The sequence below is a fragment of the Pleurodeles waltl genome, chromosome 5 (assembly GCF_031143425.1).
Source record: "Pleurodeles waltl isolate 20211129_DDA chromosome 5, aPleWal1.hap1.20221129, whole genome shotgun sequence".
NCBI classification, from domain to species: Eukaryota; Metazoa; Chordata; class Amphibia; order Caudata; family Salamandridae; genus Pleurodeles; species Pleurodeles waltl.
In genome coordinates this window covers 622,321,759-622,337,310 of record NC_090444.1, presented here as the reverse complement: position 1 = coordinate 622,337,310, position 15,552 = coordinate 622,321,759, and the positions used below count along the sequence as shown (strand labels likewise).

Below are 15,552 nucleotides of genomic sequence, written 5' to 3'. Positions count from 1 at the left end.
CTTCTGGGAGAGAGACTGAAAGACAGATGGATGTAGTTTCCAACAGCCGAAGTCCTTCAGATGTCAAGAGTGCCAATCTGCAATGGAATTAAAGTTACCTGGAAGATATTCTGCTCAGACTGAAATTCTGTTGAGAAGTCAGAATTCCCGAAAACTTTTTGCTAGTTCTGCCAGAGTTTTGGATTTGGTACTGTGTAAGTGGTTTATATAACGGACTGCTCAGGTGTTGTCCTTGCAAAGAAGGATAGAACATTGTATTCTGTCTTTTGCAAGGCTTTTGATCGCAAAGGAGCCTGCAAGCATCAATAAACAGTTGATGTGCAATTTGGACTTCTGAAGAGACCATGTGCCTCCAGTCGAGAATGTACCACACCGACTGCCCCATCCTGTCCTGCTTGCATCTGATTCTAATGCAAGATCGGGACTGACACAAAGATAGTCCTTCCGTTTCAAGTATCCAAATGGTCTATTCACCACTGGTGTTCTAAATGACACTCTGAGTCGATGCTGATAGAATTGGCATAAGTCAAATCTCTGCACAAATTACTTATTTTTAGTTTTTGAAGAGCTCGATATCGAAGGGACTCGGGAAAATTGCCTGCATAGAAGAGGGCAAGAGGCCTACTATCCTTGCTAGACATCTGAGAGAAATCTGTGAACTGTGAAAAGTGTGAGTTAACTATTTTTTTATTGCTGTGACCTTTGCTTGAAGGAGATGTAAAGTAGCTGTGGAAGAATTTGCTAGGAAACCTAGAAACTCGATTTCTTGTGTAGGAACCATTAGTGTCTGCGGTTAGGGGAAAACCCAGACCTGACTGAAGGGAGCAAGAGAAATGAAGATGATCATGTAAGGTCTGAATGTTTTGACTTGTGAGTAAAATGACATCCAGCTAGATTATATGTCAGATGTCTCCCTTTGAGAGTAGAATTGAGGTTTGTAGTCCTTGTAGTTGTAGTTAGTGTTGAATGAGCCTCGGGTACCTTGATTGTGGAAGGAACTGCTGGTAAAGCGGCTCCTGCAAAAACACGTTGATAAAACATTTTCCGTAAAGGATTGTTGAGTCTTGTCAATCAAAGAAAAGATGGTGACATACCTACTGAGGTATTTTATAAATGAGTCCCCAAAGAGAATACCTTCTGCTTTAATGCCTGGATCAATAGTAGCCAGATTAGCTTACTTTGGATCCAACTTTAAAAGAAGTCCCTTTCTCCGTTCATGTGTGGTAGCTGAATTGGTGTTGCCAAGAAGGCAAAAAGCTCTCTGAATCCACATAGAGAGGTCGTTGGGATTAATGTCAGCATTGTCCAATCTAGCTGCCTCCACAATGTCAAAATTATAAGCCAAAGGGCCCACTACATAAAGTAGTTTGGCAAGTCAGCCAAGCTTTGTCGACTCCTTTGTGTGGGTCTGTGGCAAATTTGGGAAAGAAAGTAAGCAGCGATTGATCATTAGTAGAAGTGACAGTAATGTTGGAAGGAAGGGAAGGGAAGGGAAGGTCTTGGGCATTCAGACTTTAATTTATTCCTAGTCTCTTTGCCTAGAGGAAGACGAAGCCTAGAGACTATATAATCTCCTACATGCGCAGTGGGAAACCATTCTGTTGAATTCGGATGACGGAGGGATTGAACATAGGAATCCCCTATGAGTCCAGTAATATTTTAGATAAAAATTAATCAGATTTGGATTTTTTCGCAGGTGAAGGAGAGGAGTCATAATTTCCAAAATTATCATTATTATCTTCTGGTCTCCATATCATCATCAGTGTCCCATATAGCCCAAATGACTATTAGTTTGGGACATCTTGAATGTGTTTTGATTTGGCTGTACCTTTAACATGGGATTTTAGATTCCCCTCCTTAATAGGAGGCCTGGGAGGAGCCTCACTGTTTGATTTTGCCAAATCAGTAGTGGGAGTTGAAATTTGTTTCTTGGAAGGTAAGGACACAGATTTACGCTTTCTGCTTTTCCCTGGAGAATGGGCCAATAAAGCTTTTTTACATCATGCTCACTATGGAATTTTCAATGTTTTTGGACATTTTTTCCATAGAGGTCACCACGGCCTGTTCCATGCAAGGAATGAATAAAATAATTCAAATCACTTTTAAAGGCTTCCCCATTATCAAAATTATCATTATGCAAAGGGGAGCTATGTATCTCCATTGTGGACAGAAGTTGTGCAGATAAAGGGTTAAATTCTGTTGACCTCCGGTGAGGGAGGAGGCCAAGCCCTAAAACACTCACGTGGGTGTTGCCCAGTGAAGCAGAATGGAAGAGAGGCTGGAAGGAGACGGGGAATAGGCAGCTCCTCTCCCTAGTGACATTAAGAGGAAACAAAGAGAAGGCAGAGCTGTGGGTAGTGAGAGGCGGTGGGAAAAGCAGACCGTGTGACGCAGAGATAGCGGGGTTAACAAACAATAGATGCGTTATGAACCAAGTACTGTGCACTCAGAGAGCGCAGCAGAAACAGAGAGCGTGCTGCGCTCGAGGTAAGGAAAAACCTTCAAATGATTAACCCACACAAATCCATAACCAGTAGACCTAATATATTGTTAGTCAAGTTACAATCAACATAAAAGTATATAAGGTACAATCAACATAAAAGTATATAAGGTACTTATCTTGACTTCGAGCAGCAGGAAAAGAGGGCTGTTCGCAGTCAAGCTGCGTATTATAGGGGGTTCCTTGATCACTATTGGCCGTTATCTGTTACCTTGTTTATCCCATTGACCTTGTTCCTATGCTTCATGGGATTTGTAGTTCTTGTTATCTTGGCAACATATTGAATATAAAGCAAGATATAAAAGCGAAATAGGAGCCTCTGGTCTTAACATAAAATTGATCACTACAAGGAACGTTCAGAATTAATGTATTCTGGAAAGCAGACTGCAAAATCAGGTTACCCCAAAGTATATAAATGAAAACATATAGACCGAAACAATCCGACATTATCATAAGAACCCTATTTAGATATGGGTTTATTCACCAGCTTGTGCGATTACCTTCCTAGGACATCCCGACATGTTTAGATCCCAAGATATTATGTTTTGCCAGCCTGAGTGTGTTAATGGCGTGAAAGCAGGCAGTTTTTAGTATTTCAAAATTAGAATATCCAGTATAAAAGTTTTAGTCCCTCAAAACGTTATTTACCCATCAAGGCTCCTGAAGTCAAGAAGTCAGTCCCCGGGAAAAGTCACTTTGAAAAGCTTACTACCCATTTTACTAAAAGGGGCTGCCCAAGAAGGGTTTTCGAATAGGCTAATATTACTTTTTCATATTCTCAGCAATCAATGGGGAGCCTAAACATATTGCAAAGAGGCAAAGTTACTATCCGTTCAAGCCATTCAAGGGTCTGGGTGAAACATAAACGCGATGTTAAAACATAAATAGAAGGACCCACGAAAACAGCCTTAGTCTTGCAGAAACAGTTTTTCATTTATTTTGGGCTGTCTTGCAGCCCCACAAAAAAGGCCTCTGATGCATAACTGGCATTTGTACCCAAAGTGGGTGACACACACTCACAGATCCATTTGATACTTGACAGTAAACCCCAACAGCAACACTCTTTTTTGAAGAATAGGTTCTCCACGGGTGACGGGCTTCTGATTTAAAAGTGCATTTTTAAGTACATGCTTTAGTGGGAATACCCAGAAACTGAAATTGTCACTTTGAAGATAACGCTCTTAAATTACAGATATCCCTTCTCCGTTTTATGAGTAAGACTTGAATATAACCGGGAGTCATTTGGGTAGCCAAAGATCGAGATTTGCTGATTAAAATTTAACACATGAACTGCATCGCCATCGTCAACTAACTTTTGAGCTACCTTTAACTTTTCATTTCCCTATTCGTAGCCTTGTGCTTGAACTTCATAGAACACTACACTTAATTATGTTTCTCTTCAGAGCACAAGAAAGCTCTTATGTGATTTCACTTATGTGTTTTGAACTTTGTAATCCATATACTGTGGTTATTGAAACGTTTTGCTTGCTTTCAGGATCAACCTTAAATGCATTGTGTAAAATTTTATATTGTTGGTTATTTATATTGTCAACTAAAAGACCTCAAGTGGCATTGTAAATGCACTATAGAACTAAGTCACAATAGAGAGTAGATTTGCTTCCCTTTTATTTACCTCGATCAGGTTATAGAAGCCATTGTCTAGTGTCAGCATCGTACCCCTAGACATATGTTCAGTAAATGATTGTTGAATTATAACACAATAAAAGTGTATCTATACCATTTTCAAGTTGTCTTTTGTCTGTGCTGACTGTGGTTGTGTCCCAGTGCTGTGAAAATCATCATCCTACCTAAGCCTAAACTTGGCCCTGTATGTACACCAGGCCTCATTAAATTTCTTCATGCTAGCCCGGGCACCAGATAATTAGCCTAGTCATACCCGTGACCATCCCTCTTTCAAAGAAGTCTTTTATTGTGGTGTAGGCTTTTTCTCAGACTTGTTTCTGAGGCTTAAATAATTAAGAAGGACCTCTAATTTTGGAGAGTGAAATCCTGGCTTCTCTCACTCACATAATTGTATGACCCCGACAACCACTAAAACAACAGCATATGCATGCATAACGGCTTCTGTCCTCAGACTTTTTTTTATAACAATTCATACTTACGTGGTGCTAATAACCCACCATATCAGTATTAGAGCATGACTTTATCCTTGATCACCACACACAACACCTTCAATAGTGGCTGTAGTGCAACACACAAACTACCAACCAATCATACTTCAAAGTGTGGTCAGCAACACAGTCAGTCGGAGCACTTCGCTGCCTCTTCAGGGGTGTCAAGGGCGATGTAGCGTCTGCAATACCATGTGAAACTAGGGGGCTAATCCGATAGGTATGAAACAGTCCTTACAAAGCTCTACGAATTCTCGCAAAGATACAGCTCTTTTGGTGTTCTCATCATTTGCTTGAAACACTTACCCGCTGCCCTTCAGGGAACACGCACTAGCTGTGAAATATAATCGCAGAAAAGTCAGCATTCTTGGTGGTACTGCTGCACATGTAGGGAACATCTGTGTATGCATACATTTGCCCTTCTGCATGATCTCCCAAGTATTACACTGGACCGCCAGTAAAGGCATGCTATATGCTGATGTCTTGTATTATACACTACAACTACTATCAACACAAGCTCTACATCCTATTGCTTGTGTGCAACCAGCTCAGCACAGAGTTGTTTTCAATACTGTGCAATGTTTGACACTAACAAACGCAAGAAACCAAACCTAGAAGAGTGTTTCACAAGTGTTTCTTAACTTGCTATGATGTAAATAAGGTAGATTCTGTATGTTCTGTACGAGGAATAAAATACAGAAAGAATAATGCAAGAAACAACCCAAAAACTTCCCTTGCGAATTCAAGTGCTCATTCGAAAGTCTGGTCACATTATGTATCAGGTGCCATGACGCACCTTTAAACAGGTGTGCTGGGTGGAAACATTAACAGCGTGCCCGATTACAACGATTACAAAGAATTCGCTGCCCTCAGGGCATCTGTGAAGTTGGGGCTGTCCTGGCAACAGCACATTCAGTGAAATATGGAGCGCCTGCTTTCAACAGCCACCCCCTGTTACCCTGTACAGGCGGCACCCGCCGCCTGCACTTTAAAAGTGACTGCACTTACCTGCAAGGAGAAGTCTGAGGTGTCAATGAGACCCTCTTTGTTCCCTTCAGAGGTCTTCCCTCAGGGGGCTCACCAGCTCCTGACGGCTTCTTTGCCTTTGGGCCCACGCCCATACTATGGCAAAGGGCCGGGGCAAACAGATTCCCTCATTTGTATGGGTTCAAGCCCCCATGCAAATGAGGGTATAATGTCAAGATAGCACTAGCGCTACATGTGCGCCAGTGCTATCAGTATTACATAAGGGGCCACAAAAGCGTCTGCTGTTCCTTCTGTAATACCAAAGTGCCCTGGGGCTCTCAAGTGGACATTGTGTAAAATGGCCCTAGGAGGCCAATATCAGATGCTTTAGCCCATGCATGGAACGGTGCCTTTAATAATCAAAAAACTGATTTGTTCTAATGAGTCCTGTAGGTGGCATTTGGTAGTTCATTCCTCGTTGCACCAAACCTCCCTTTGAGAACCTTCCATACCCTGGCTATCTTTGTCAAAACATTACATTGTCTAGCATATGACCAGACTATAACCACTGCTCAAGAACTGTTGCAGTATACATTTCTTATTAGCGTACTATCTCTGCTTCACGAAAGACTAGGAAAGAAGGCTTTGTCAGGCAGCGTGGTCTGGCAGCTACCAGTGTGTGATAAAACATTATTCTGACTACACGCTCCTTCCTCCCAGCTCATGCTCCATTGAAATATCCATTCTAAGCAAACACATGAAGCTTTGTTTATAGAACATCATTTGCCTTATCTATAATGGAACGGCAATTGGCACAGCCACCTACCTTGCTAACAGAACTGCAGCCAGGAAACCTCAAGACAGAAGACGAAGCAATGCAAAAGCAAACAAAAACAGGAAAGAGACCTTCTCCATCTGTGCATCCATGATGTGGAAAGACATTATTATTATTATTACCATTATTATTATTATTATTAACTAATTTTTGGGGAGTGCATGGCTACCCAGAACGGGCTTCTCAGCTCTAGCATGACTCATGAGAATGGAAATAGGCTGTTTATGCAAAAAGGCGGGCCTTCAAATTCTTCTTGAAACTTAGCAGATTGCTGTTTGTTCTGAGGTAGTTAGGTAGGAAGAGAGTTCCAGATCTTAGACACCAGGTATGCAAATGACCGATCTCCACTTCTAGCTCTTTTGGTTCTGGGGATAGCCAGAAGGGCGAGATTGTTTGATCTTAGCTGTTTTGCGTTGTCTGGTCCATGAGCACCTTTTACCTTGTGTGCAATGCTCAAGGCTTTGAATTCAGTTATTTTGCTCACAGGCAGCCAGTGGAGTTTGGTTAGAGCTGAGTGAACAGATAGTGTTTTTGGTACGCCCCTCAGCAATACTCGAGCTGCAGCATTTTGAATAACTTGCAGCTTCTTGATGACATAGGGGGGCTGCCTAGGTTAAGAGAGTTGCCATAACCTAGGCAAGAAAGTACCAGGTTTTGTACCACTATCCTCCAAGTTTCCATAGGGAGCCAATTAAGGGTCTTAAGTATGTACCTCCAACTTTCTTTGCCTGGGAGGCCATGGTCAGATCTGTATCCACTATTATCCCAAGGCTCTTCACTTCTGGTTTGGGGGGGGCGGGAGGGGGAGGGGGAGCGGGATATTCACCCAAACATGGGGGCCAAAGAGGTGATCCCAGAGTGAAGTGTTGTTCCCAATTACCATTACCTTAGTTTTATCGCCGTTTAGTTTGAGACAGCTGGTTGCCATCCAATAGCTAGTTGGCATCCAGTTACTCACCTGTTCCAAACAGATGGACAGTTTCTCAGATGTTAGGTTAATATTAGGTCACAGGGAGACAACAATCAGAGTGCCGTCCGCATAAGACGCCATGGTGAAATCTGAAGTGCATATGATGTCTGATAATGAGTGGACGTACACGGTGAAGAGAGTAGGGCTCAAAGATAAGCCCTGTGGCACGCCACATATTTGCTGATGTATCTCAGGCAAACAGAGCAACCTTTTCCCCTCTACCCCGCAAACACCTCTGAATGTTTTTATTGTTTTTGGTCCTGCATTCCACTCTGTTGCCTCTAGCTGAGTTCACGCTGCATAAACACCACATACATACATACACATACATACATACACCTACATTGTATACATACTAAAAGAATACTGGTCACATTTTGTAATGTGTGGCTAAGTCTGACTTAACTGCAGTGCTGCAAGCTCATGCAAACTACCCGTCCTTAAAGAGCACTCAGGTTGTCTGAAGCCTTCCTGTGAGCTACACTAGGGCTTGGATAGCAGGAACACTATGAGGTGAAAAGGACCCCAAACATATTGAGATAGCTACAACTCAGCAAGTCACATTATTTTCTGTTGTGAGATAGAGCTTGACTTAATTGCTTCCATCAGTTCCTTAGCTAAATGTTGCACTGCAAATAGTCACTAATCCCGCCATGTTCACCCCTCTCACCCCACACATAGACACACCAACACCCATTGACTGAATGGGCACCTACATGCATGGGACTCTATCTGTGCTGTATGTACATGGTTGCCTCCATGATCACATGTACCTATATTTCTGCTTGTCTAAGCACAAAGCCGCCTGCATATATATATGTGGAAATCTGCACTGCTCCATGTTTTCATGTATGTATGTGTATGGCATGTCTCTGTATCCATGCACTATACAAAAGCCAAACCTAGAGGTTCCGTCAATTTTTGTTTCTGTTACCCATGGCATTCGAGAGCCATTTTAATGATATTAGTCTAGTTTGTCACAGCAGTCCAGAGTCAGTTACTCCTGTTTAACTGCCTAAAAGGCAAGTGATAGACACTAGAAAAGAGAAACAATTGAAAAGTAGAAACACAAGACATATGACCAATCACTTTTTGAAGTCTGGTATCTCCTTCAGGACCCAGAAATCTCTGAAGGCCAGAAGTGTCTGGCAACCAAGAGTGATCAATATTGGAATGCATACAAAAATACTGTGTTACTCCTTTATTTTCTTCTGACCTGCTTTGAGAATGAGCCCTTCCATTAAATTAATTTATACCAAATTATGTTGCAGGAAAGGTAATAGCCGAAAAAGCCATTGAACTGGATCCCCTAAGTGCAGATTGTCACCAGTGGTAAGTGTTAGTGCTCAGCAGTGGATATGTTGATGTTTTCTGATGATCTCCAAATGTTGGACCATATTAACATTGATTACAGGATATCCAGAGTCTCTAAAGAAGGCACCACAGTCTGTGTTGTTTTGTAGTACACCCGTTGCCGTAATTTCCTGTTAAATTGCCAGCAACATTCAGCAGGTAAAAGAAGGCACTAACTGCTGAAAAACTCTAATATTGCTAAATGTGCTCTTTCTCTCAGTGGATAATTTTGTTAATTGCTGCAGAAGATGATCATTGTGATTTGTGGGAATCTGATTCTGTTGAAGTTGATACGAGTTTACCAGCGTATCCTTGTGCTATTGTTATCAATTTTTATTGTATACCCGACAAATATGACTGGCTGCTTGGTTAGAAAAGACCAAATATCATTTTTTCTGTGTGACTAACTGGCTGCATTGTGCAAGGATATATCAGAACTTATTGTGGTAGCAGGCAGCATGCAGTCCACAGTACACTTGTTCTGCCTACAGCCCAGTTTTGTACCTGGGAGATATAAAGCCTCAATATTAATTTTTTAATGTAAGCTTGCAGACTAGAGCAGTGGTTCTCAGCCTGTGGTCAGGGGACCCGAGGGGGTCCGCAAAGCCTCCTCAGGTGGTCTGCGGCTGCTTAGAAAATGTAATAATATTAATAGATTAGGCCCCCTGCTTTCAGTAATGACTCACTAGAGTGTCTCCAGATTCCAATAATGGTTCAGTGGGGGCCCTGGGTTCCAGTACCCATAAAGTGGGGGTCCACTAAAGTCAAAAGGTTGGGAACCACTGGACTAGAGTGAGCGGAGTTATGCAAGCATATTGCAGTTTTACCTTTTTCAGTGCGAACCTTTGGAATTCCTCTTCACAGTGAAGAGATGTTTAGAAATGTAAAGATCATTGGTATGTGGTTCTACTTGTGAAAGCTGGAAGATGTCTTCCATCAAGGTGGCTTTAATTTTTGGGCCTTCATTCGATAGTGCCTTTAAATGCATAAAGGTTCATTTGTACCAACAGAAACACAAGTTGCAAAGTTCATTTGAAGAGAGCTAGGGACCATATTGCATAATAAAACTGTGCAGTCGTTCTGTTTTTGTGATATGGTATTTAGCAAACAGATTTCGTTACAATCCACAACATAGACTGTTTTTCAACGAGGGCTCAATCGGAGAAGGTTGGCTATAAAAACATTGTAAAACATAGATAATACACCTTTTGCTTCTTTATCATTTAAGATGTGTGATGGTGATTTTAACAAAGAAATAACAGTCATCAAATGTCTTTTCTTTCTTTTTATAACATATTTTATTAGATTTTAAGGAAAAACGTAAACTAACGAAGACATAATCGCAAGACTCTTGAGGCGCTCGAGGCAACATAATAGCAGCTGACCGAAATACTCAGACACATATTTCTGTCTTTACAGATTTGATGTTACAGAGTATGGATGACATTATCCACAAAGTCTCTATATTGTGAAGGCTTCCCCCATATCTTACTGTTTTGTTGTTATCAAGGTGCCTCGGACATAGGTGCTTTCAGAACGCTGCAGATAAATTTAAGCCAGAATTCCACTTAACTGGGAGGCTTGTCCTGTCTCTGTCATTGTGCAGTAACCCCTTTTGCAAGTGCTGTCCCCAACCCTAGAAAGAACTTCTCATATCTAGTGAGACCCATTTCTTCTAGGGTTTTCAATAACACAGTGTGTGAGAGGAGGGTAACATGACATTCTAGTACCACAAAAGCACTCATTCCACTGTTTCCCCGAAGGCCTGTATAATTCTACAGCTTCAGAGCAGATGAAAGAAACCTCCCTCCCCGGTGTGGCATCTTTTAGGAGCTGAATCTCTATGCATGCGCCACAGACCTGCCTAGCATAGAAGGTTCTGTGTAAGTATTTTAATTTCGATTATTGGGCAGCCTCCTGAGGTGCTCTAAGGGCACTTTGCTAGTCTGTATCCTCTGTGTGGCCTAGATCTCCTTCCCAGGCTTGTGGGAGAAGTGAAAGGTGGCAGATGCATGTAAAATGTGTGATCTGTATACTTTGGAGACTTTATTTCTACTGGAAATTCCAGAAGTGAGTTTGGCTGCCAGTGGATTGAAGTCAGACAGTAATTAATCAATCAGTCAGGGATTTGTAAAGTGCACTACTCACCGTGAGGGTCTCAAGGCGCTGAGGAGGGGAGGTGGAAAAGGTGGGGGGGAGGCGATGCTACCCCACGAACAGCCAGTTCTTGAGAAGTTTCCTGAAGGTAAGGAGGTCTTTGGTCTGGCGCAGGTGGATGGGAAGAGTGTTCCACGTTTTGGCGGCGAGGTGTGAAAATGATCTACCGCTGGTTGTAATTCTGCTGACGCGTGGGACTTATGTGAGGCCGAGGTCAGCGGAGCGGAGATTCTGGGTCGGGTGTAGAAGGAGAGTCGTCTGTTGAGGTATTCTGGTCCGGTGTTGTGCAGTGCTTTGTGAGCGTGGGTGAAGAGTTTGAAGGTGATTCTCTTGTTAACTGGGAGCCAGTGCAGGTTTTTCAGGTGGTCTGTGATGTGGCAGTGGCGGGGGATGTCCAGGATGAGGCGTGCAGAGGCGTTCTGGATGTGTTGCAGCCTCTTCTGGAGTTTGCCCGTGGTTCCTGCGTAGAGGGCATTGCCGTAGTCCAGTTTGCTGCTTGGGTGACTGTTCTTCTGGTTTCGGTGGGTATCCATTTGTATACCTTTCAGAGCATGCGAAGGGTGTTGAAGCAGGAGGAGGAGATGCTGTTGACTTGCTGGACCATGGATAGTGAGGGGTCCAAGATGAATCCTATGTTGCGTGCGTGGTCGGGGGGAGTCGGAGCGGTTCCGAGAGTAGCCGGCCACCAGAAGTCATCCCATGCGGAGGGGGTGCAGCCGAAGATAAGGACTTCCGTCTTGTCCGAATTGAGTTTGAGGGAACTGCTCTTCATCCATTCGTTATGGCCTTCATTCCTTCGTGGAGGTAGGTCTTGGCGGAGTCCTTGGTGAGGGGGAGGATCAGCTGGGTGTCGTCAGCGTATGAGATGATGTGGAGGTTGTGGGATCGGGCGATGTTAGCAAGTGGGGCCATGTAAACGTTGAAGAGGGTCGGGCTGAGAGACGAACCCTGGGGTACGCCGCAGATGATTTCGGTGGCATCCGAGTGGAATGGGAGGAGGCGGACTCTCTGGGTTCTGCCGGTGATAAACAGGGTGACCCAGTCCAGGGCTCTTTTGTGGATTCTAGCATTGCTGCGGCGTGAGCGTAGGGTGTGGTGGCAGACGGTGCCGAACGTGGCCGAGAGGTCCAGGAGGATGAGGGCCGCGGTTTCACCGCTGTCCAGTATGGTTCTGATGTAATCGGTGCCCGCAATGAGGAAAGTTTCGGTCCTGTGGTTGCTGTGGAATCTGGATTGGGAAGGGTCCAGGGTGCGGTTCTCCTCTAGGAAGCGGGTTAGTTGTCTGTTGACTGTATTCTCGATGACTTTTGCCGGGAAGGGGAGTAGGGAGATAGGCCGGAAGTTCTTGCGATCCTTTGGGTCTGCCTTGGGTTTTTTGAGGAGGGCATTGATCTCAGCGTGTTTCCAGCTTTCCGGGATGGTGGCAGACTCGAAGGAGCTGCTGATGATATTCCGTAGCTGGGGTACGATGACGGAGCTTGCTTTGTTGAGGATGTGGTGAGGGCAGGGGTCAGATGGAGAGCCGGAGTGGATGGTGTTCATGATTTCGATGGTTTCGTTGACATTGACATGGGTCCAGGAGAGCAGGAGGTTGGTCGGAGGTGAATCTGTGGTATTGCTGGTTGCCGTGGTAGTCTGGGTGCTGAAGCTGTCGTGGATGTCTGCAATCTTGCGGTGGAAGTAGGAGGCTAGGGAGTCGCAGAGGTCTTGGATTGGCAGGATGTCGTTGACATTGGAGCTGGGGTTAGAGAGTTACTTCACGACGTTGAAGACCTCCTTGTGACTGTGTGCGTTGTTGTGGATTCGGTCTTTGAAGGCGGTTCTTTTGGCGAGTTGGATGAGTTGGCGGTGTCTTCGGATGGCACAAGGCCCTCATTACGACTCACGGTGGCAGTCTCACTGCAGATAGGCGTGGTGGTCAAGACCGCCACATTCTGAGTTTGGCGGTTTGGCTGAAGCCAAACTGCTGATATTCTGCCCGTCCCGCCGCTTTTCAGCAGTCTGCCAGCCTGGAGGTGAGCACCTCCAGGCTGGCGAACGCCATAATACCGCTAGCTGTATTACGATGCGCGAGACTGCCAGCATTTTTCTGCCGGTCACACTGCCAGGAAAAGATGGCGGTCTTGCATCCTGTCGACAGGAATAAGCATTCCTGTCTCCAGGATACACTTGCACAAACTTCCACATACCTGCACGCATGCACTCACACACTTCTACACCCAAACAAACCCCCACTCAAATGCGACACACACCCATTCACACTGACATACGTACACAAACGCCACTGACGCACATGCATTCACTCCCCCAGCGCATACCCACATTCACGCCCCTTTCCTACCGCATAGACCCATTCATTCCCCCCTTGCACACACGCACTCAACCCATCCATCCGCATTCACCAGGAGACACCCACCGACCTCCCCCCCACGTTCACGACACACATGCACTCGCACACACACCCCTCCATCCCCTCCCCTGTTGGACGATCACCTACCTCGTCCGTTGAGGAGGTCGTCCGGGAGGGGTTGGGTCCCGGCGTTTCCACCGCCGGCAGCACCCCACCATCAGGACACTGCCACGCCGTATTACGGGTCGGTGGAATCTGAAGGCAGTCGTAATGTGGCAGTCTTAAGACCGACAGCACTGGTGGTCTTTATGTGCCTGCGATTTTGGCGGTCTTGACAGCCAAAGTCTTAATGAGGTTCTATGTCTCTGCTGGCAAGGTATGGATTGAGGGGCTGTGTATCGATAGATTTAGTTCTGGAGAAGGCCAATTTGAACATCTTTTTCAAACTTTAGAACAAAGTTTTTTTGCCCGCTTTTTGCTGACCATGTAATAAAAATGCAAGCAGACTGATTTTGCTCTAAACTTATTCTATTTTGCATTTGATCAATGAAGAACATTTATTCTCTCAATTTATTATTTTTAGGCAACTCATCAAAAAGTGCATGAAATGAATTTTCCTCCACAATTTGTCCAAGCACAAAAGTTGCGATCAGAACAAATACACTTTGTTCCATTGAGTTTATAGAAGGGATAGAATGCTGTAAATGCATTTTTTTCACAGTGCAATGTTTTAGTTATACATTCTCAGGACTTCTGAAATGAAGGTTATGCTACCTCATATCCTGATGAGCGTGTTTTGCATGTGCAGTATTTGAGGGCTTTTCCAGAGTAATCTGCCACTACCCAGTACTTTTTACCTTAACTGTTAACTCTAATTTCATTATAAAAATCTCTGTGACACCTGCTATAAGCAAATTATATAGCTACTCTCCTGAAAACACTCTTGTAATAATTTAGTATAGTTGAGTAGTCATGTAAAAATATTGATTATTGCTGGAACCAGAAGACTCTGTGGAGGTAACTACTTGCACAGAACACCATCTGCCACCAAAACAGTTAAATGAGTACCATTCAAATCCGTTTTTAAATTTATTTTCCTGAAGGTTTACAATCATAACATGTAGAGCAATGTGGAAGGAGGTTTGTCCATTTAAAGCGCTGCTCTAGTTCAGGATTAGAGAGTAGGAATCTACCTACATATTTAAATACATTTTAAACCTCAAAGATGGCTCTATAATTTTCACATGCATTGGACTGCTTAACAAACCTGTTTGAAACAAATTACAAGTTACAGAGTGGTGTATTTATTTTTCAAGCACGTATTCATCATTTGTTCTACTTATTTGCAAGTGGGAGGTACCTTACACCAGAATGATGATAATACCATCCATTAAAAGAAATAAAATGCCCCATTGCTTACGTGACAATGGTACTGCCAGTCACCAAGAGTTTTGTGTCCTCAAGAAACTCGATCTTCTTTCCTATTTCTCTGTTTGATGAAGCAACTCATTTGGGACTTTCAGTATCCCAAATGTGTCCTGTAAATTCGCAGAAACAAATATTAGTATCCCTTTTGTGAGAGCCCAAAAAACGACAACTCATTCATTGAAAAAAAATAACAAAAGGACATTTTGGTTAAATTGAAATAAAAAACTACTAGCAATTACAAATAAATTAATATTAATGGATTTAAAAAACGACCACATTTTTAAAACACTAAATTGGGACACAATAACAAATTATAGTTAGAGTATACATTTTTAGTATTGAAGCAGAAAAAACTGGAGAGGCGACAAAGGGTGTGTTGTGGTTTTGGGTTTAAGTGGAGGTATAAGCCCAGGAGAGGGAGGGACACAAGAAGAGTGTAAAAAAACAGATAAGCACTGACTAGCGGGTACTAAACTAATTTTGAAAACAACGTGAGGGAGGGAGGAGAAGGCACAGGGAGAAAAGAAATGGAGGGGAACAATGGAAATATACAGTGGGAGTTTGAGGATAACCTTCCAAAACAATAATTTTAAACTGTGAAATGTCGCCCAATGGCAGGATGTGAGAAGTGTAGTGGAGGGGAAATGATTTGTGCGAACTTTAAATAATAATAAAAAAGCCAATTTAAAGAACTCAGTTTCTAGATTAATGGCTCTAATCTCTAAAAATATGGACACAAATGCCAAGGTTGAAAAAAATGATTCTTTGAATGTCTTTTTACCAAATGTTAAATACTGTTTACCTTGAAAATGCACAAAAATCTTCATCATAGGTGTGAAGCATATACTAGAAAACGCATCT

At 43.4% G+C, this 15,552-nt stretch overlaps 1 protein-coding gene across 3 annotated transcripts in view; it reads left to right on the top strand.

Annotated features, from left to right (window-relative positions):
* RMDN2 (regulator of microtubule dynamics 2) overlaps nt 1–15,552 on the top strand; it is a 516,997-nt gene that overhangs the window by 178,410 nt on the left and 323,035 nt on the right. For all 3 annotated transcript variants that reach the window (XM_069234474.1, XM_069234475.1, XM_069234476.1), the window contains one exon: nt 8,675–8,735. In XM_069234474.1, coding sequence (XP_069090575.1) covers nt 8,675–8,735 — 61 coding nt within the window. The remainder of the gene's footprint in view (nt 1–8,674; nt 8,736–15,552) is intronic.